The sequence below is a fragment of the Chlorocebus sabaeus genome, chromosome 12 (assembly GCF_047675955.1).
Source record: "Chlorocebus sabaeus isolate Y175 chromosome 12, mChlSab1.0.hap1, whole genome shotgun sequence".
NCBI lineage: Eukaryota > Metazoa > Chordata > Mammalia > Primates > Cercopithecidae > Chlorocebus > Chlorocebus sabaeus.
Window position 1 is genome coordinate 100533943 of NC_132915.1, and position 18066 is coordinate 100552008.

The window sequence follows — 18066 nt, forward strand, 5'->3', positions numbered from 1 at the left end:
CAAAGCAAAAGCTTTTAATGTTAATGAAGTCTGGCTTTTCAACTATTTATTTCAAGAGCAGATTGTTTAGGTTTGGTTTGGAGGGTGGGGAATCACGAATATAATTTTTTATTTTTTATTTTTATTTATTTATTAGACCGAGTTGAACTCCTCTCCATGGAGGCTGCCCCACGCACCAGCCTCACCAGGTCCAGGGGCTACCTAGGCATGCTCCCTCCTCTGAGGCTTTATACTCTCTGTTCACTCAGTCAAGAACGCTTTTCCCTAGACATGGACTTGGCTATCTCTCTCTTCATCCAGCTTTCCTTTGCTTTGTCACTCAGGCTAGAGTACAATGGCGTGATCTTGGCTCACTGCAACCTCCACCTCCCAGATTCAAGCGATTCTCCTGCCTCAGCCTCCCAAGTAGCTGGGAATACAGGAACTGGTCTCTAACTCCCGACCTCAGGTGATCCACCTGCCTCAGCCTCCCAAAGTGCTGGGATTACAGGTGTGAGCCACAGCGCCCGGCTGGCCTGTATTTTTTTATAGCCTTTCATAACTACCTCCTTACTCCTCATCTTGACAAAATTAAAAGCTTTTTTTTTTTTTTTTTTTTGAGATGGAGTCTCGCACTGTCGCCTAGGCTAGTGTGCAGTGGGGTGATCTCAGCTCGCTGCAACCTCCGCCTCCCAGGTTCAAGCAAATTCTCCTGCCTCAGCCTCCCGAGTAGCTAGGATTACAGGCGCCTATCACCACGCCTGCCTAATTTTTTGTATTTTTAGTAGAGGTGAGGTTTCACCATGTTGGCCAGTCTGATCTCAAACTCCTAACCTCATGATCCGCCCACCTCGGCCTTCCAAAGTGCTGGGATTACAGGCGTGAGCCACCACGCCCAGCCAAAGCACTGCTCTTTTTAGGTTAGCTAAAAGCAATTAATACTTTGAAATTTGTTTTTCTAATACTATACAATTTTAAAATTAAAACAATACAATAATGCTTTTAAGTACCTATCACAGGGTCTTCCCTACCTTCTTTGGGTGTAACACCTCACTCAGTTAACATCTGCAATATTTTCTCATGTAACCTCACCAAACGTTCTCAAAGAATTCCACTACGAGTGGGACACAGTGGCTCACACCTGTAATCCACCTGTAATCCCAACACTTTGGGAGGCCGAGGTGGGCGGATCACAAGGTCAGGAGTTTGAGTCCAGCCTGACCAACATGGTGAAACCTCGTCTCTACTAAAAATAAAAAAATTAGCCGGGCATGGTGGCACGCGCCTGTAGTCCCAGCTACTCGGGAGCCTGAGGCAGGAGAATCGCTTGAACCTGTGAGGCGGAGGTTGTAGTGAGCCGAGATCGCACCACTGCCCTCCACCCTAGGCAACAGGGCGAGACTCTGTCTCTGAAAGAAAAAAAAAAAAAAAAAAAGAATTCCACTACCACCAAGGTTCTTGCAGAAGTGAGAAGCGCTTTGCTATAATCTGTACAAGAGTAGGAAGAATTTTCTATTTTGTTTCCAAGTCAGCTGCCCATGTTTCATGTTGTCAGTCACTGGACCCATTTACACTCCCTTTCAGATTTCACTTCTTTTAAGAACAGGCCTGGCTGGGTGTAATGGTTCACACCAGTAATTCCAACACTTTGGGATTGCTTCAGCCCAGGAGGTTGAGACCAGCCTAGGAAACATAGTGAAACCTCAACTCTACAAAAAAATTTAAAAATTAGCGGGGCATGGTAGTGTGTGCCCATGGTCCCAGCTACTCAAGAGGCTGAGGTAGGAGGATCGCCTGAGCCTAGGAGGTTGAGGCTACAGTGAACTGTGATCACCCTGGGCAACACAGCAACACTGTCTCACCAAAAAAAAAAAAAAAAAAAAAGGTCCTTATCTCAGGTCATCTGTTTTTGTTTGTTTGTTTTTTTTTTTTTTGAGACGGAGTCTTACTCTGTTGCCCAGGATGCAGTGTAGTGGCATAATCTCAGTATACTGCAACCTCCGCCTCCCAGGTTCAAGCGATTCTCCTGCCTCAGCCTCTCAAGTAGCTGTGACCACAGGTGGGCGCCACCATGCCCAGCTAATTTCTGTATTTTTGGTAGAGATGGGGTTTCACCATGTTGGCCAGGATGATCTCGATCTCTTGACCTTGTAATCTGCCCACATCAGCCTCCCAAAGTGCTGGGATTACAGGCGTGAGCCACGACACCCAGCCTCCATCACAGCTTTTATTTTACATACTATTATTACTTTTACTGCTGGCTCCATTTTGATTTCCTATCTTTATTTTCTTTTCCTTTTTTTATATATAATTTTTTTTTTTTTTTTTTTTGAGACGGAGTTTCATTCTTGTTGCCCAGGCTGGAGTGCAATGGCGTGATCTCGGCTCACCACACCCTCCGCCTCCCAGGTTCAAGCGATTCTCCTGCCTCAGCCCCCTAGTAGCTGGGATTACAGGCACACACCACCATGCCTGGCTAATTTTTATATTTTTAGTAGAGACAGGATTTTGCCATGTTGGCCAGGCTGGTCTCAAACTCCTGATCTCAGGTGATCCACCTGCCTTAGCCTCCCAAAGTGCTGGGGTTACATGTGTGAGTCACTGTGCCTGGCCGGTTCCCATAGTTCAATATGCCAGAATTTTCACTGACATGTAACTGGTTCTCCTAGCCCACAAGGCCTCCTAAACTTGAAGTCATCCCTGGTTACCACCCCAAACACTATGTGCTAGCCTGAAAATAACAGTGGACTATAAACTGAAGAACATCACTGTGAAACTGTCAATCTGAACAACTGAGTGTCTGGAGAACACATGTAAACTGCCTAGCAGCAGCCTTCAACCAGGGCTCAGGCACACTAACTAGAGTAAAATTACAGCTGCGCCCTACGCCTGCCACTTCTGCTGACCCCAACTGAAGATTCAGAGAGCTAAGTCTCTAAGCCAAAGCTATTGCTTCTCACCTCTAGTTTGGCAGGAGCTTACCAACTGCTATCGCGCACACACAAAGATAAGAAGTCTATGAAATCTCACTATAAACGCTATGTGAGTCAACCAACTACACAAACAACGGCCTCAAAGAGCCCTGCCTTGTCATCATGGTCAAGACACATGCTCCTCTCCTCCCAAACCCTTCACAGCTTTATCCCAAATTTAGGGTAAACTACACCCCTTTCTCCTCATCGTGCCCAAATACTTTTTCTTTCTTTTTTTGTATTCTGTTTTCTATTTATTTATTTTTTATTATGCTTTAGTTCTGGGATACATGTGCAGAACGTGCAGGTTTGTTACTTAGGTATACACATGCCATAGTGGTTTCCTGCACCCATCAACCTGTCATCTACAATTGATATTTCTCCTAATAATCTCCCTCCCCTTACCCCCCAGCCCCCGACCGGCCCCAGCATGTGATGTTCCCCTCCCCTCTGCCCATATGTTCTCATTGTTCAACTCCCGCTTATGAGTGAGAACATGTGGTGTTTCATTTTCTGTTCCTGTGTTAGTTTGCTGAGAATGTCAGCTTCATCCATGTCCCTGCAAAGGGCATGAACTCATTCTTTTTTTTTTTTTTTTTTGAGACAGAGTCTCACTCTGTCGCCCAGGATGGAGAGCAGCGGCGCAATCTCAGCTCACTGCAAGCTCCACCTTCCAGGTTCACGCCATTCTCCTGCCTCAGCCTCCTGAGTAGCTGGGCCTACAGGCGCCCACCACCACGCCCGGCTAATTTTTTGTATTTTTAGTAGAGACGGGGTTTCACAGTGTTAGCCAGGATGGTCTCGATCTCCTGACCTCGTGATCCACCCACCTCGGCCTCCCAAAGTGCTGGGATTACAGGCGTGAGCTACCATGCCCAGCCTAACTCATTCTTTTTTATGGCTGTATAGTATTCCATGGTGTATATGTGCCACATTAGTGCCACATTTTCTTTATCCAGTCTATCACTGATGGGCATTTCAGATGATTCCAAGTCTTTGCTATTGTGAATAGTGCTGCAATAAACATGCATGTGCACATGTCTTTATAGTAGAATGATTTACAATCCTTTGGGTATATATCCAGTAATGGGATTGCTGGGCCAAATGGTATTTCTAGTCCTAGATCCTTGAGGTATCACCACACTGTCTTCCATAATGGTTGAACTAATTTGCACTCCCACCAATAGTGTAAAAGTGTTCCTATTTCTCCACATCGTCTTCAGCATCTGTTGTTTCTTGACTTTTTAATGATTGCCATTGTAACTGGTGTGAGATGGTATCTCATTGTGGTTTTGATTTGCATTTCTTTAATGACTACTGCTTTTTTTCATGTTTGGTGCTCAACTACTTTCTAATCCTTGAATAGGAAGGGGTTCATAGCCATCATTCTTAGGAGAGCTCTATTTCTCTTCTCTACCTTTTCCTCAAGATATTTGTTCACAGTTCCATTCTATTCTCTGTTCTGTCTCCCAGTTCCCTCTTGTCTCCACAAACACTGAGTTCTAAATTTTTAAAATTACTTGTTTAGCTAATCTTGTTATCTAAAACATACTACTTCCTTTATCTAATTTTACATACTGGTATTTATAAAATACTCTTAGCTTTGAAAACAAAGATCTCACAGCCAGGTGCGGTGGCTCACACCTGTAATATCAGCATTTTGGGAGGCCAAGGGAGGAAGATGGCTGGAGGCCCAGAGCTCAAGACTAGCTTGGGCAACATAGCAAAAGCTCATCTCAACTAGCTAGCTAAGTAACTAACTAAATAGCTAACATTCTATTTCACACAGTCTTTATATAAAGTCTCTACTATAATACAGATCACTGGGAATGAGAAGTTAGGAATCTGGAATGACAATGATATTCACATGCTTACTTACGATCCAGAAGATAGTGTCTGTATCCTCAGGTCAGATCAGAGTTCCTCAACCATGGCACTACTAATTATTCATTGTAGGGGGCTGCTTGCTGTCTTGTGGACGTTTAGCAATATCTCTGACATCTACACCTACTAGATATCCATAGTAATTTCCCATCCCTCCCTTGCCCCAGCTGTGACAACCAAAAATGTCTCCAGACACTGCCAAAAATCCCTTGGGGGGCAAAATTGCCCCCAGTTGAGAACGATTGGTCTAGATCTTTCTCCTGAGTTTAATATTATTAGAACAGTGTTTAGAGCACATTTGGCAATCAGTAAGTAGTTGTTATCTAAGTGACATAAGTATCCAAGAGTATTCTGGACACCTCTATCTCAATGTCTTAGCTTGGCAGCATCTCAAACTCAGTATGGCCCAAACCAAACTGGCTGTATTCCTTAATCTAGTTATAGTACTAAGTAATCCTGGCCAGAAACTAAGAAATTAGACTAAACTCTCTTTGTCATAACCTAGACCAAATCTGTTAACAGGTGCCACTATACCTTCTTCATTTCCTTTCCAACACAACAATCACTTATCATTGCCTTATCTCAGACTCTCATATCACTGGGCCTACTGCTTCTGTGATATTTTTGGCCACAATGCCAAAAAATGTCAAATCCATGGTCCACAATGCTGCCAGAATAAACATTTCAAAAGCCTACTGTCATTCTCCTTCTTAAAACTCCTCAAGTGTATTCTTCCGTTTATGACAATGTTTCCCAAACACCAAATACCATTTTCATGATTTTGTCATATTCCTACCACATACAACAGTGTATCCCTTTAACAATTTTATTTGAATCTGCTTTTCTTTTTAGTTAGCTACATTTTAAACAGTTATCACGAATCACAGTATGATTTTTCTCTAAAATATAAAAACATTTCAAAGTGTTCATGTACCACCTAAAAGATAACAGTCTAAGTTTAACAGCCTACTCCTATGATTTGGCATCTTTCTTTTTTTTTTTTTTTTTGAGACGGAGTCCCACTCTGCCCAGGCTGGAGTGCAGTGGCGCGATCTCAGCTCACTGCAAGCTCCGCCTCCCGGGTTTACGCCATTCTCCTGCCTCAGCCTCCGGAGTAACTGGGACTACAGGCGCCCGCCACCTCGCCCGGCTAGTTTTTTTTGTATTTTTTAGTAGAGACGGGGTTTCACCGTGTTCGCCAGGATGGTCTCGATCTCCTGAGCTCGTGATCCGCCCTTCTCGGCCTCCCAAAGTGCTGGGATTACAGGCTTGAGCCACCGCGCCCGGCCTATTTGGCATCTTTCTTTCCAGTACCACCTCCAGCCACACCAAACCACTTCAAGTTGCCCGAATCAGCCATGTTCTTGCAAATTACACTCTACTATTGCACATGGAATTTATTCTGTTTGCATGTTCTTTCCTTCTCATTTTGTCTATCTAAACTCTGCCTCTCCTAACTGCTCCTTCATGAAACCATCTCTGGCTCCAAAGTTACATACTGCTTCTTCTATGCTTGCCAATGCCCTGGGCAGCCTCTATTACAGCCTTTGTTTACCTCTTTACCTCCCTTACTATACTGAAAGCTCCTCACAGACAGAAGTATCTGATTCTGCCCCTGGCACCCACGGGGAACAGTACTTAACACAAGGAACCATTTAAAGAAGTGTTTGTTGTCTGGGCACAGTGGCTCACACCTATAACCTCAGCATTTTGGGAGGCCAAGGCAGGAGAATCACTTGAAGCATTTGGGACCAGCCTGGACAGCATAGCAAGATGCTATCCCTTAATTTTTTTTTTTTTTTTTTTTTTTGCTGGGCGCAGTGGCTCACGCCTATAATCCCAGCACTTTGGAAGGCCCAAGGCGGGTGGATCACGAGGTCAGGAGATCAAGACCATCCTAGCTAACACGGTGAAACCCTGTCTCTATCAAAAATACTAAAAAATTAGCCAGGCATAGTGGCATGTGCCTGCAGTCCTAGCTACTTGGCAGGCTGAGGCAGGAGAATCGTTTGAACCCAGGAGACGGAGGTTGCAGTGAGCTGAGATCGCACCATTGCACTCCAGCCTGGCGACAGAGTGAGACTCCATCTCAAAAAAAAAACAAAAAAAATTTTTTTAATTAGCCGAGCACACTATTGCGCAACTGTACTCCCAGCTACTTTTGAGGCTGAGGCAGAAGGATCAATTGAGCCCAGGAATTTGAGGTTGCAGCAAGCTATGATTACACCACTGCACTCCACCCTGAGCAACAGACTGAGACCCTATCTCAAAAAAAAAAAAAAAAAGAAGAAACAAGTATTTGTCATAAAGCAGAATACAGTTTGAGTCAATAAACCTTTACTCATTATCACAGACAGGGCAGTGTTCTAAAATTGTGGAAAACACAAGGAATGGCCAAGCACAGTGGCTCACATCTGTAATCCCAACACTTTGGGAGGCCGAGGTGGGTGGATCACTTGAGGTCAGAAGCTCGAGACCAGCCTGGCCAGCACGGTGAAACCCCATCTCTACCAAAAATACATACATATATATATACACAAAAATTAGCTGGGTGTGGTAGTGTGCACCTGTAATCCCAGCTATTTAGGAGGCTGAGATGGGAGAATGGCTTGAATCTGGAGTGCGGCACAGGTTGCAGCAAGCTGAGATCTACACCATTGCACTCCAGCCTGAACAGTGAGACTCCATCTCAAAACCAAAAATAGACAAAAACAAGGAATGAATCTGGCCTTCAAGAATTTTCCAGTTTAGGCCGGGCGCGGTGGCTCAAACCTGTAATCCCAGCACTTTGGGAGGCCGAGACGGGCGGATCACGAGGTCAGGAGATCGAGACCATCCTGGCTAACACCGTGAAACCCCGTCTCTACTAAAAAATACAAAAAACTAGCCGGGCGAGGTGGCGGGCGCCTGTAGTCCCAGCTACTCGGGAGGCTGAGGCAGGAGAATGGCGTGAATCCAGGAGGCGGAGCTTGCAGTGAGCTGAGATCCGGCCACTGCACTCCAGCCTAGGTAACAGAGCCAGACTCCGTCTCAAAAAAAAAAAAAAAAAAAAAAAAGAATTTTCCAGTTTAATAACAGAGATAGACATATTTGCTATCACACAAGACAGAACACTCTAAGTGGTAAAATGGGGCAATAAAATGCTAAAGCAATGTCAGTGTGGAAAGAGAAGAACAGGGATTTTAAAATAGCAAATAAACTCAGATGTGTACTCTGTTGAGTCACTATGGCAAAAATCACTTGAAACTCACCAAGTCCTGACCCTGATGATATCCGTTCTGCCTATCACAAGGACTGTGTAAATCACAGAACCAACATGAAGGGTCTCTCAAAACTATAAGTGGCTATGTAAATTCTAATCATTGTTAATAAATTCTGACTGTGGAACCTAGGAGTCCTGCATAGAGGAAGTGCCATCTGAGCTAGAGCTCAGAAGGGAGGTAAATAGAGGGCATACAAGGTGTTCTATAGAAGAAGCTTAAATGATAGTTGTAAATGTGAACCCTGAAGCCAGACTGCCTAGGTTTGAATCCCACCCATTCACTTACTAGCTGTATGACTTTGGAAAGTTACTAAATCTGTCTGAATTTTGGTTACGTGTCTGTAAAACAGAGCAAATATCAATATTCAATTCACAACATTATGAGTATTAAACAATTTCATATGTGTACTGTATAATTATTTTAATAAACAGGTGAAAGTAGACTGAGCAGAAGCAAAGAAACAGGGAAGTATGGGGCATGTTATCAGAAGACGGCAGTCCAGTGTGCTTAAAACAGAAAGTACAGTTAAAAAAAAAAAACCAAAAACGGAGGGCCGGGCGCGGTGGCTCACGCCAGTAGTCCCAGAACTTTGGGAGGCCGAGACGGGCGGATCACGAGGTCAGGAGTTTGAGACTAACCTGACCAACATGATGAAATCCGGTCTCCACTAAATATACAAAAATTAGCCACGCATGGTGTGGCATGCCTGTAATCCACTACTCAGGAGGCTGAGGCAGGAGAACTGCTTAAACCCGGGAGGCAGAGGTTGCAGCAAGCCAATTATCACGCCACTGCACTATAGCCTTGGTGACAGAGTGAGACTCCGTCTCAAAAAAAAAAAAAAAAAAAAAAAGGTGATGTAGTGGAAGATGCACCTAGAAAAGCATGCTATTAGCCATCCTAAAAAATCATAAATTATATCAGAAAGAGCTCTGAACACAGAGGCTTTCAAATCAAGTTCTGGATGTCACTGATTAGCTGTACAACCTCAGGGAAATCATAGACTAGAAAGCTCAGTTTCTCTCTATATAAAGTGAGAAGAGTATAGTACTAAATGAATTTTGATTCTCCTTCAGCTCTGAAATTCTAAGAAAAAGACTGGGAAGCAGTCAACAATTTACACTGTCCCATCTAATAGCTACCGCCACACAGGGCTAATGAGTACCTGAAAGGTAGCTGGTCCAAATTGGGATGTACTGTAGGTGTAAAATAGACACATGTCCTAGAATTAGTACCCAAAAAAGGCAAAATGTTACATTAATAACTTTATATTGATTACATCTTGAAATTGCGTTAAAATATTACTAAAAAAAATTTATCTATTTTTATACTTTTTTTTTCTTTAGACAAGAGTCTTGCTCTTATTGCCCAGGCTGGAGTGCAATGGCATGATCTCGGCTCACTGCAACCTCTGCCTCCCAGATTTAAGTAATTCTCCTGCCTCAGCTTCCCAAGTAGCTGGGATTACATGTATGCACTACCATGCCTGGCTAATTTTTGTATTTTTTTTTAAGTAGAGATGGATTTCACCATGTTTTGGCCAGGCTGGTCTTGAACTCCTGACCAAAAGTGATCTGCCTACCTTGGCTTCCCAAAGTGCTGGAATTACAGACGTGAGCCACCATGCCTGCCTACTTGTTCTTTTTTTGAGATGGAGTTTCGCTCTTGTCACCCAGGCCGGAGTGCAATGGCACAATCTCTGCTCATTGCAACCTCTGCCTCCCGGGTTCAAGCGATTCTCTGGCCTCAGTCTCCTGAGTATCTGGGATTATAGGCACCCACCACCACACCCGGCTAATTTTTGTATTTTTAGTAGAGACGGGGTTTCGCCACGTTGGCCAGGCTGGTCTTGAACTCCTGACCTCAGATGATCTGCCTGCCTCAGCCTTCCAAAGTGTTGGGATTACAGGCATGAGACAGCACACCTGGCCTGTTTTTATACTTTTTAAAAATGCGGCCCAGTCATGGTGGCTCACATGTATAATCCCAGCATTTTGGGAGGCCTAGGTGGTAGGACTGCTTTAGGCCAGGAGTTCGAGGCCAGCCTGGGTAACAAAGCATGACTCCATCTCCACAAAAAAATTCAAAAAGTTAGCCAGGCATGGTAGTACATACCTGAAGTCCTAAGCTACTCAGGGGGCTGAGGCAGGAGGATTACAGAGGCCCAGGAGTTTGAGGCTGCAGTGACTCATGTCTGCACCAGTGCATTCCACCATGGGAAACAAAGTTAGATGCTGTCTCAAAAAAATAAATTAATTAACTGCCACTAGAAAATTTGAAGCTTACATTTGTGAGCATGATATTTCTACTGGAGAACATTGTTATAAGACTATTCTCGGCCGGGCGCGGTGGCTCAAGCCTGTAATCCCAGCACTTTGGGAGGCCGAGACGGGTGGATCACAAGGTCAGGAGATCGAGACCATCCTGGCTAACATGGTGAAACCTCGTCTCTACTAAAAAAAATACAAAAAACTAGCCGGGCGCCGTGGCGGGCGCCTGTAGTCCCAGCTACTCGGGAGGCTGAGGCAGGAGAATGGCGTAAACCCGGGAGGCGGAGCTTGCAGTGAGCTGAGATCCGGCCACAGCACTCCAACCTGGGCGACAGAGCGAGACTCCGTCTCAAAAAAAAAAAAAAAGACTATTCTCATAAGACAAAGGAGAATGTAATTCTGTGGCCAAAAGACAAATGAAATGTGGCCATAAGGACAAACAAGGTATAAGAAAGGATCTTGCAAACATAGAAAACACTCTTCCAGCCCCATACAAAGCCAGGTGCATCCCTAACTGTTGTGTTCAGCTGTCCTCAGTGTACCTGAAGAAAAATTCACTGCAAAACCAAATAACTCAGCCAGGCACGGTGGCTCACGTCTGCAATCCCAGCACCTTGAGAGGCCGAGGCGGGCGGATTATTTGAGGTCAAGAGTTAAAGACCAGCCTAGCCAACATGGTGAAACCCCATCTCTACTACAAATACAAAAATTAGCCAAGCGCGGTGGCATGTGCCTGTAATCCCAGCTACTTGGGAGGCTGAGGCAGAAATGCTTGAACCCGGGAGGTGGAGACTGCAGTGAGCTGAGATGGTACCACTGTGCTCCAGCCTGGGCAACAGAGCTAAACTCAGTCTCAAAAAAAAATAAAAATAAAAAAACCTCAGGTAAACATGTCACCCTTAAGAACTGTCCAAGAGATGAGACAACCTCCAAGTTATAGAACCCCTGCTCCCCAAAAATATTAATACTTCAATATAGGTATTCAGTAAACCTGCCTTTATCATTAATTCTTCCACTTGGTCAGGTATGGAATCTGTACCTTTTATTAATCTCTCTGAAATCTTTCTTGTGGATAAAATCACATGAACTCTTTATAAGAAAGGTTACACTGTGGTCCATCCGTTCACTTTCACGTCTTTTTTTTTTTTTTTTTTTTTTTTTGAGACAGGGTCTCGCTCTGTTGGCCAGGCTGGAGTGCAGTGGCACGATCTCAGCTCACTGCAACCTCTATCTCCCGGGGTTAAGCAATTCTCCTGCCTCAGCCTCCTGGCCCACGTATGTCATTCTTACTCCTTCAAAACCATTAGGTAGGCTGGGCACGGTGGCTCACGCCTGTAATCCCAGCACTTTGGGAGGCTGAGAAGGGTGGATCACCTGAGGTCAGGTGTTCAAGACCAGCCTGGCCAACATGGTGAAACCCCATCTCTAGGCCGGGCGCGGTGGCTCAAGCCTGTAATCCCAGCACTTTGGGAGGCCGAGACGGGCGGATCACGTGGTCAGGAGATCGAGACCACCCTGGCTAACACGGTGAAACCCCGTCTCTACTAAAAAAAAAATACAAAAAACTAGCCGGGCGAGGTGGTGGGTGCCTGTAGTCCCAGCTACTCGGAAGGCTGAGGCAGGAGAATGGCGTGAACCCGGGACGCGGAGCTTTCAATGAGCTGAGATCCGGCCACTGCACTCCAGCCTGGCGACAGAGCCAGACTCCGTCTCAAAAAAAAAAAAAAAAAAGAAACCCCATCTCTACTAAAAATACAAAAATTAGCCAGGGGTGGAGGTGGGTGCCTGTAATCCCAGCTACTCAGGAGGCTGAGGCGTGCGACGTGGCGGGCGACGTGGCGGGCGCCTGTAGTCCTAGCTACTCGGGGAAGCTGAGGCAGGAGAACGGGGTAAACCCGGGAGGTGGAGTTTGCAGTGAGCTGAGATCCGGCCACTGCACTCCAGCCTGGGCCACAGAGCGAGACTCCGTCTCAAAACAAACAAACAAACAAACAAACAAACAGGTCAGGCGCGGCGGCTCACACCTATAATCCCAGCACTTCGGCAGGCCGAGGTGGGCACATCATCTGAGGTTGGGAATTCGAGACCAGCCTGACCAACATGGAGAAACCTTCTCTCTACTAAAAATACTAAATTAACTGGGCATGGTGGCACATGCCTGTAATCCCAGATACTCAGGCTGAGGCAGAAGAATCGCTTGAACCCGGGAGGCGGAGGTTGCAGTGAGCCAAGATTGCGCCATTGCACTCACTCCAGCCTGGGCAACAAGAGTGAAACTCTGTCTCAAAAAAACAAACAAACAAACAAACAAAAACAGTTATGTAGATTTGATCCAGTACTAGTGATGTGACCATTTCCAATTTAGCGAAACAGAAATTGTGATTAAATCTGGAACATCCTATGCATTTAGTATTTGATCTAGTATCTCCATCTTCTAATCAATTTAAAACATAGGTAAATTTCTGTCTTCTTTTCTACCAGAACAAATCTTTTCCATCACGTTCATTAAGTGGCCTCAATAATTTCTTTTCTTAATAGAATCTTTTATTTTGCCTTTACAGCCTCAGAAAAAGTACTCCTGGCATACTTTCTTGTCCTAATTTTAGGTTGCACTCCATGCCAAGAAACAGAAACAAAATTAAGCTTCTTTAAATACACCACAGATGAGCAACACAACAAATTAATCTGATAAAAACATTTCTAAGACAGAAAAAAAGTCTCAACTTATAAAGAAAAATTCAGAATTATTTTGTCTCGGTTGCCCAAAATACATATTTTTAAGTTTATTAAGAAACAGATACAAGCTGAGTACAGTGGCTCATGCCTGTTATCCCAGCATTTTGGGAAGCTGAGGTGGGAGGATCACTTGAGCCCAGGAGTTCAAGACTGGCCTGGGTAACATAGCAAGACCCTGTCTCTACCAAAAAAATAAATAAAAATTAGCTGGGCATGGGGACATGTGACTATGGTCCCAGCTACTCAGGAGGCTAAGGTGGGAAGGCTGCATGAGCCCAGGAGGTCGAGGCTGCAGTAGGCCATGACTGTGCTACCACACTACAGCATGGGTGAGAGTGAGATCGTCTCCCCGCCCAAAAAAAAAAAAAAAAGATAAAACGATTTTTAAAAATTTTAAGGAAAAAAACAAACAAATACAAGTCAAGTACAATGCAGCTGTGTTTCAACAGGAAATAAAATGGTCTAAAAACTATACTTCCTTAAGAAGGAAATCTAATGTTTATCAAACTAAGAGGTACAAAGAAGTCCAACAGATTACTTTTTTTTTTTTTTTGAGACACAGTCTCCCTCTGACACCCAGGCTGGAGTGCAGTGGCGCAATCTTGGCTCACTGCAGCCTCCGCCTCCCTGGTTCAAGCAATTCTCCTGCTTCAACCTCTCAAGTAGCTGGGATTACAGGCACCTGCCACCACCCCCACCTTATTTTTGTGTTTTTAGTAGAGACGGGGTTTCACCATGTTGGCCAGGTTGGTCTCGAGCTCCTGACCTCAAGTGATCCACCTGCCTCAGCCTCCCAAAGTGCTGGGATTACGCCACCGCACCCTAGACACATTTTCATAAAAAGCAACATTTTATTCATCATAAATACAAAGTTCAAAAAAGCTTTATGCATGATAAATTAAAAGAAAAAATTCCATGTCAATTCACTGACATGCAATAGTCAACCTCACCTATGGGATTAATAATGCTACTAAGAGGTCTGGTTAGTTTTCCATGAATTGGATCCCAATGCTAGTTGTAGTCTTATTCTCTTAAAAAAAAAAAAAACACATAGCAGAAAGAAGTTACAAAAGGAATGTCTGAAGGACTCAGATGAACACGAATGCTACATTACTACTAACGAAGGCTGTCCTTATTTTAAATTATTCTATTAAAAATGGGAGAATGCAGAGGAATGACTCCCCTGTCATATGCCACACAAAATTAACAGGTAAGTACAATTCAGTCACATTCATAACACCACATGTGGCCTCAAATATTATGCATACTTGTTGACTGATGTTAAGTATCAACTTACTGTACAAAGAAGAAATAAAACAAAACCCACAGTAATATATTTCTTTAAGAATACACTGAGCCGGGGTCGGGCGCGGTGGCTCACGCCTGTAATCCCAGCACTGTGGAAGGCCGAGGTGGGCGGATCACGAGGTCAGGAGATCGAGACCATCCTGGCTAACACGATGAAACCCTGTCTCTACTAACAATACAAAAAAATTAGCCAGGCGTGATGGCGGGCGCCTGTAGTCCCAGAGACTCGGGAGACTGAGGCAGGAGAAGGGCATGAACCCAGCAGGAGGAGCTTGCAGTGAGCCGAGATCGCGCCACCGCACTCTAGCCTGGACGACAGAGGGAGACTACGTCTCCAAAAAAAGAAGAATACACTGAGTCGGATAAATACTAGCACGAGCTGATAAGCACCGCTAGAAACCGAAGTTCTGATTTCAGCAAATACATAGAAACACTTTTCAAAAAAGCAGTATACCTTAGGCCGGGCGCGGTGGCTCACGCCTGCAATACCAGCACTTTGGGAGGCCGAGGCAGGCAGATCACTTGAGGTCAGGAGTTCAAGACCAGCCTGGCCAACATGGCGAAACCCTGTCTCTACTAAAAATACAAAACAGCCGGGAGTCGTGGCGGGCGCCTGTAATCCCACCTAGTCGGGAGGCTGAGGCAGGACAATCGCCTGAACCCGGGAGGCAGACGTTGCAGTGAGCAAGATCGCACCACTGCACTAGAGTTTGGGGGACAGAGTGAGACTCTATCTCAATTAAAAAAATAATAATTAAAAAGTTTCTAAAAAAGAAAAGCAGTATACCAAAGCCATCCCTTACCCATACGTACATTTACTCTTACTTGGACTCAGGAGTAACAAGGAATTCACCTCCTTTAGAAAATCAAGAAAATGAAATGTTGAGTCAAGAAGCAGTTAAGGAAAAAGTATTTGTATTTATTGAGAACCAACTACTTTATCCACTTCAGTAAGCTCAACAACATACTCAGAAACGGGATTCACCTCTGAATTAGCAAAAGAAAATCGACGATCCTAAAAAGCAATTTGGAGGAGTGGCAAAGAAAGAGCTGACGTTCGTTCCCGTCAGTACCAAACCACTCGGACCCACCGCCTGCCCCTTCCTCAGAGACCTAAACACACTGGAGCCGCGTTCCGGAAGCCGGTGGCATCTCCTGTCAGACGGCGGCCACTCCGTGCTCCTGTCACCTCCAGTGGTGGCGACCCCATCCCGAGGGTACTGCCGCCGGGGCTCGGCTCCGACTGCGGGAGACCCGGGGATGGGGTGGTGAGCCAAGTCTTCTAAGCAAAGCTGTTACAGCTGCGAGTCCTGGGACAGCCCGAAGGCCAGAAGGGGCGACCCTGGGGCAGAGGCCGCAACATCCCTCGGGATCCCCACCGAGGCAACCGGAACAGCATTCGGGGGACTCGGCTATCCCGACCCTCGGCGTGACGCCGGGTCGGACCGGGTCGCCTGGCATTGGGGCAGGCCCTCCACCGCGACGGGACGGGATACCCAGCGGGGGTCCCGGAGAAAGGAAGGGCGGGCCGGCGGGCGCCCCACAGCCGGAAGGGGCGAGCCCTCAAACAGGGCTCCCGCCCCGGCAGGGCTCACCTTCAGGTCGTTCTCTGGCAGGTACTTGCACAGCCGCGCTATCTCCACATACTTGTCCAGGTCTAGCGGCGCCATTTTAGGAATAACAAGCCGCGGCAACAGCAGCGGCAGCGGCTGTAGTAGCGGCGGCGGCAGCGGCGGAGGCCGAAGCCGGAACTTTCCCTGCGTCACGTCCGGCCCGTGAGTGGCGTCTGCGCAGCGCCGTTAAAGCTCGACCCGCTTCTCCCCGCTACCTCGGTACGCCCGGCGCCCCCTCTGGCTGAACGCCGGCTACAGGGCCCAAGAGACCCCTCTTCGATCCACCCCGCGAACCTGCTGGGACCCGTAGTCGTTTGCCGCGGGGCGTGCTGGGATGTGTAGTTTTCAGTTGTGGACAGCCACCTCCCCTCTTTTCCTCCCATTTCTCCAGACTTCCACCTGCCGGCCGCCGGCCAGGCTTTTCCGAGGCAAAACGGCGGAGTAGGTGGTCCTAGCCACTCACTGGTTTCTTTTTCCAACCCTTTTAAGCACTCTTTCACCAGAATGTCTTAACAGTTGGGTAAGCCTGGCCGTTTGCACCTTTCCAAGTCCCTGTGAAAACCTCGCCTAAGCCTGTGGCAGAGATGTCAGGCTCCAGTCTTCCAACCTGAAAGGAAGGGAAACAAATATTATAGGGTTTCTAATGCTAAATGCGATACAAATGCTGTTTTTCCGTTTAATCTTCGTAACAATTGATAGGAAAGTGAGGCTTGGAGGCTTTAAGTAGTTTACCCCAAATCTCACAGGGAACAAAATGGTGGGACCAAGACTGGAAAAATGGCTTAAGCTTAAGCCTACTTCCAATGAGAATCCCACAAGGACACGGAGTTTTTTGCTGTAACTCCAGCACTGAGAACAGTACCTGGTACTAGCATACCTTCAGCATTCGTTTATTCAAGCACTCTTTATTGAGCAACCAAGATGTGCCAGGTACAGCTGCAGGCGCTTGCAATACTTCGTGAACAAAATAGACAAAGATCTCTATCCTATCCGTAGGTACAAAAAATACCAAAATTAGCTGGGTGCGGTAGTGCGTGCTTGTGGTCCCAGCTACTCTGGAGGCTGAGGCAGGAGAATCGCTTGAGCCGGGAGGCGGAGGTTGCAGTGAAACGAGATCGAGGCACTGCACTCCAGCTTGGGCGACAGAGCGAGATCCTCCTCAAAAATAAATTAGTAAAGGTGGCCGGGCCCTGTGGCTCACGCCTGTAATCCCAGCACTTTGGGAGGCCGATGCGTGCAGATCCCGAGGTCAGGAGATCGAGACCATCCTAGCTAACAAGGTGAAACCCCGTCTCTACTAAAAATACAAAAAGAAATTAGCGGGGCGTGGTGGCCGGCGCCTGTAGTCCCAGCTATTCGGGAGGCTAAGGCAGGAGAACGGTGTGAACCCGGAGGCGGAGCTTGCAGGGAGCTGAGGTCCCGCCACTGCACCCTAGCCTGGGCGACAGAGCAAGACTCCGTCCCAATAAATAAATAAATAAATAATAAATAAATAAATTAGTAAAAGGAAGCTGCTGTATGGGACTAGGGGCGGGGGTACAATGGCTGTAGCTAAGAGACCAGTTAGGAGACCGTTATGTAATCCAATAGTAGCAGGCGCTCAATAAATATTTGTTGCTCAAGAGTTCCTGGAATGAATCCTCTTGCTCTCTAAAGTGTATTTTGTGAACAAATGGCTAACCCTTAATGAGATATCTGGGTGAACTTCTTTGTATTATTCTTGTAACTGTTCTGAAAGTAGGAAATTGTTTCAAAGTAAAATTCATTTTTTAAAGTTTGTTACAGAATGAATAATGCCCACAAGTATTCATTTCTTCATTCATTCAACTAATAGTTATATAGTGCCTATTGGCCAGGCCGCAGTGGCTAATGCCTGTAATCTCAGCACTTTGGGAGGCCAAAGCAGGCAGATCACCTGAGGTCAGGAGTTCAAGACCGCCTGACCAACATGGTGAAATCCCATCTCTACTAAAAATACAAAATACTCGGGAGGCTGAGGTAGGAGAATCACTTGAATTGCTTGAGGCGGAAGTTGCAGTGA

General features: G+C 46.0%; 1 protein-coding gene across 1 annotated transcript in view; it reads right to left on the minus strand.

Annotated features, from left to right (window-relative positions):
- Window positions 1-16182, minus strand: part of PPP6C (protein phosphatase 6 catalytic subunit) — a 46082-nt gene extending 29900 nt beyond the window's left edge. The window contains exon 1 of the mRNA XM_008006247.3: window positions 16008-16182. Within this exon, the coding sequence (XP_008004438.1) occupies window positions 16008-16082 (75 nt within the window). The 5' untranslated portion in view covers window positions 16083-16182. The remainder of the gene's footprint in view (window positions 1-16007) is intronic.
- Window positions 16183-18066: the final 1884 nt, after the last annotated feature.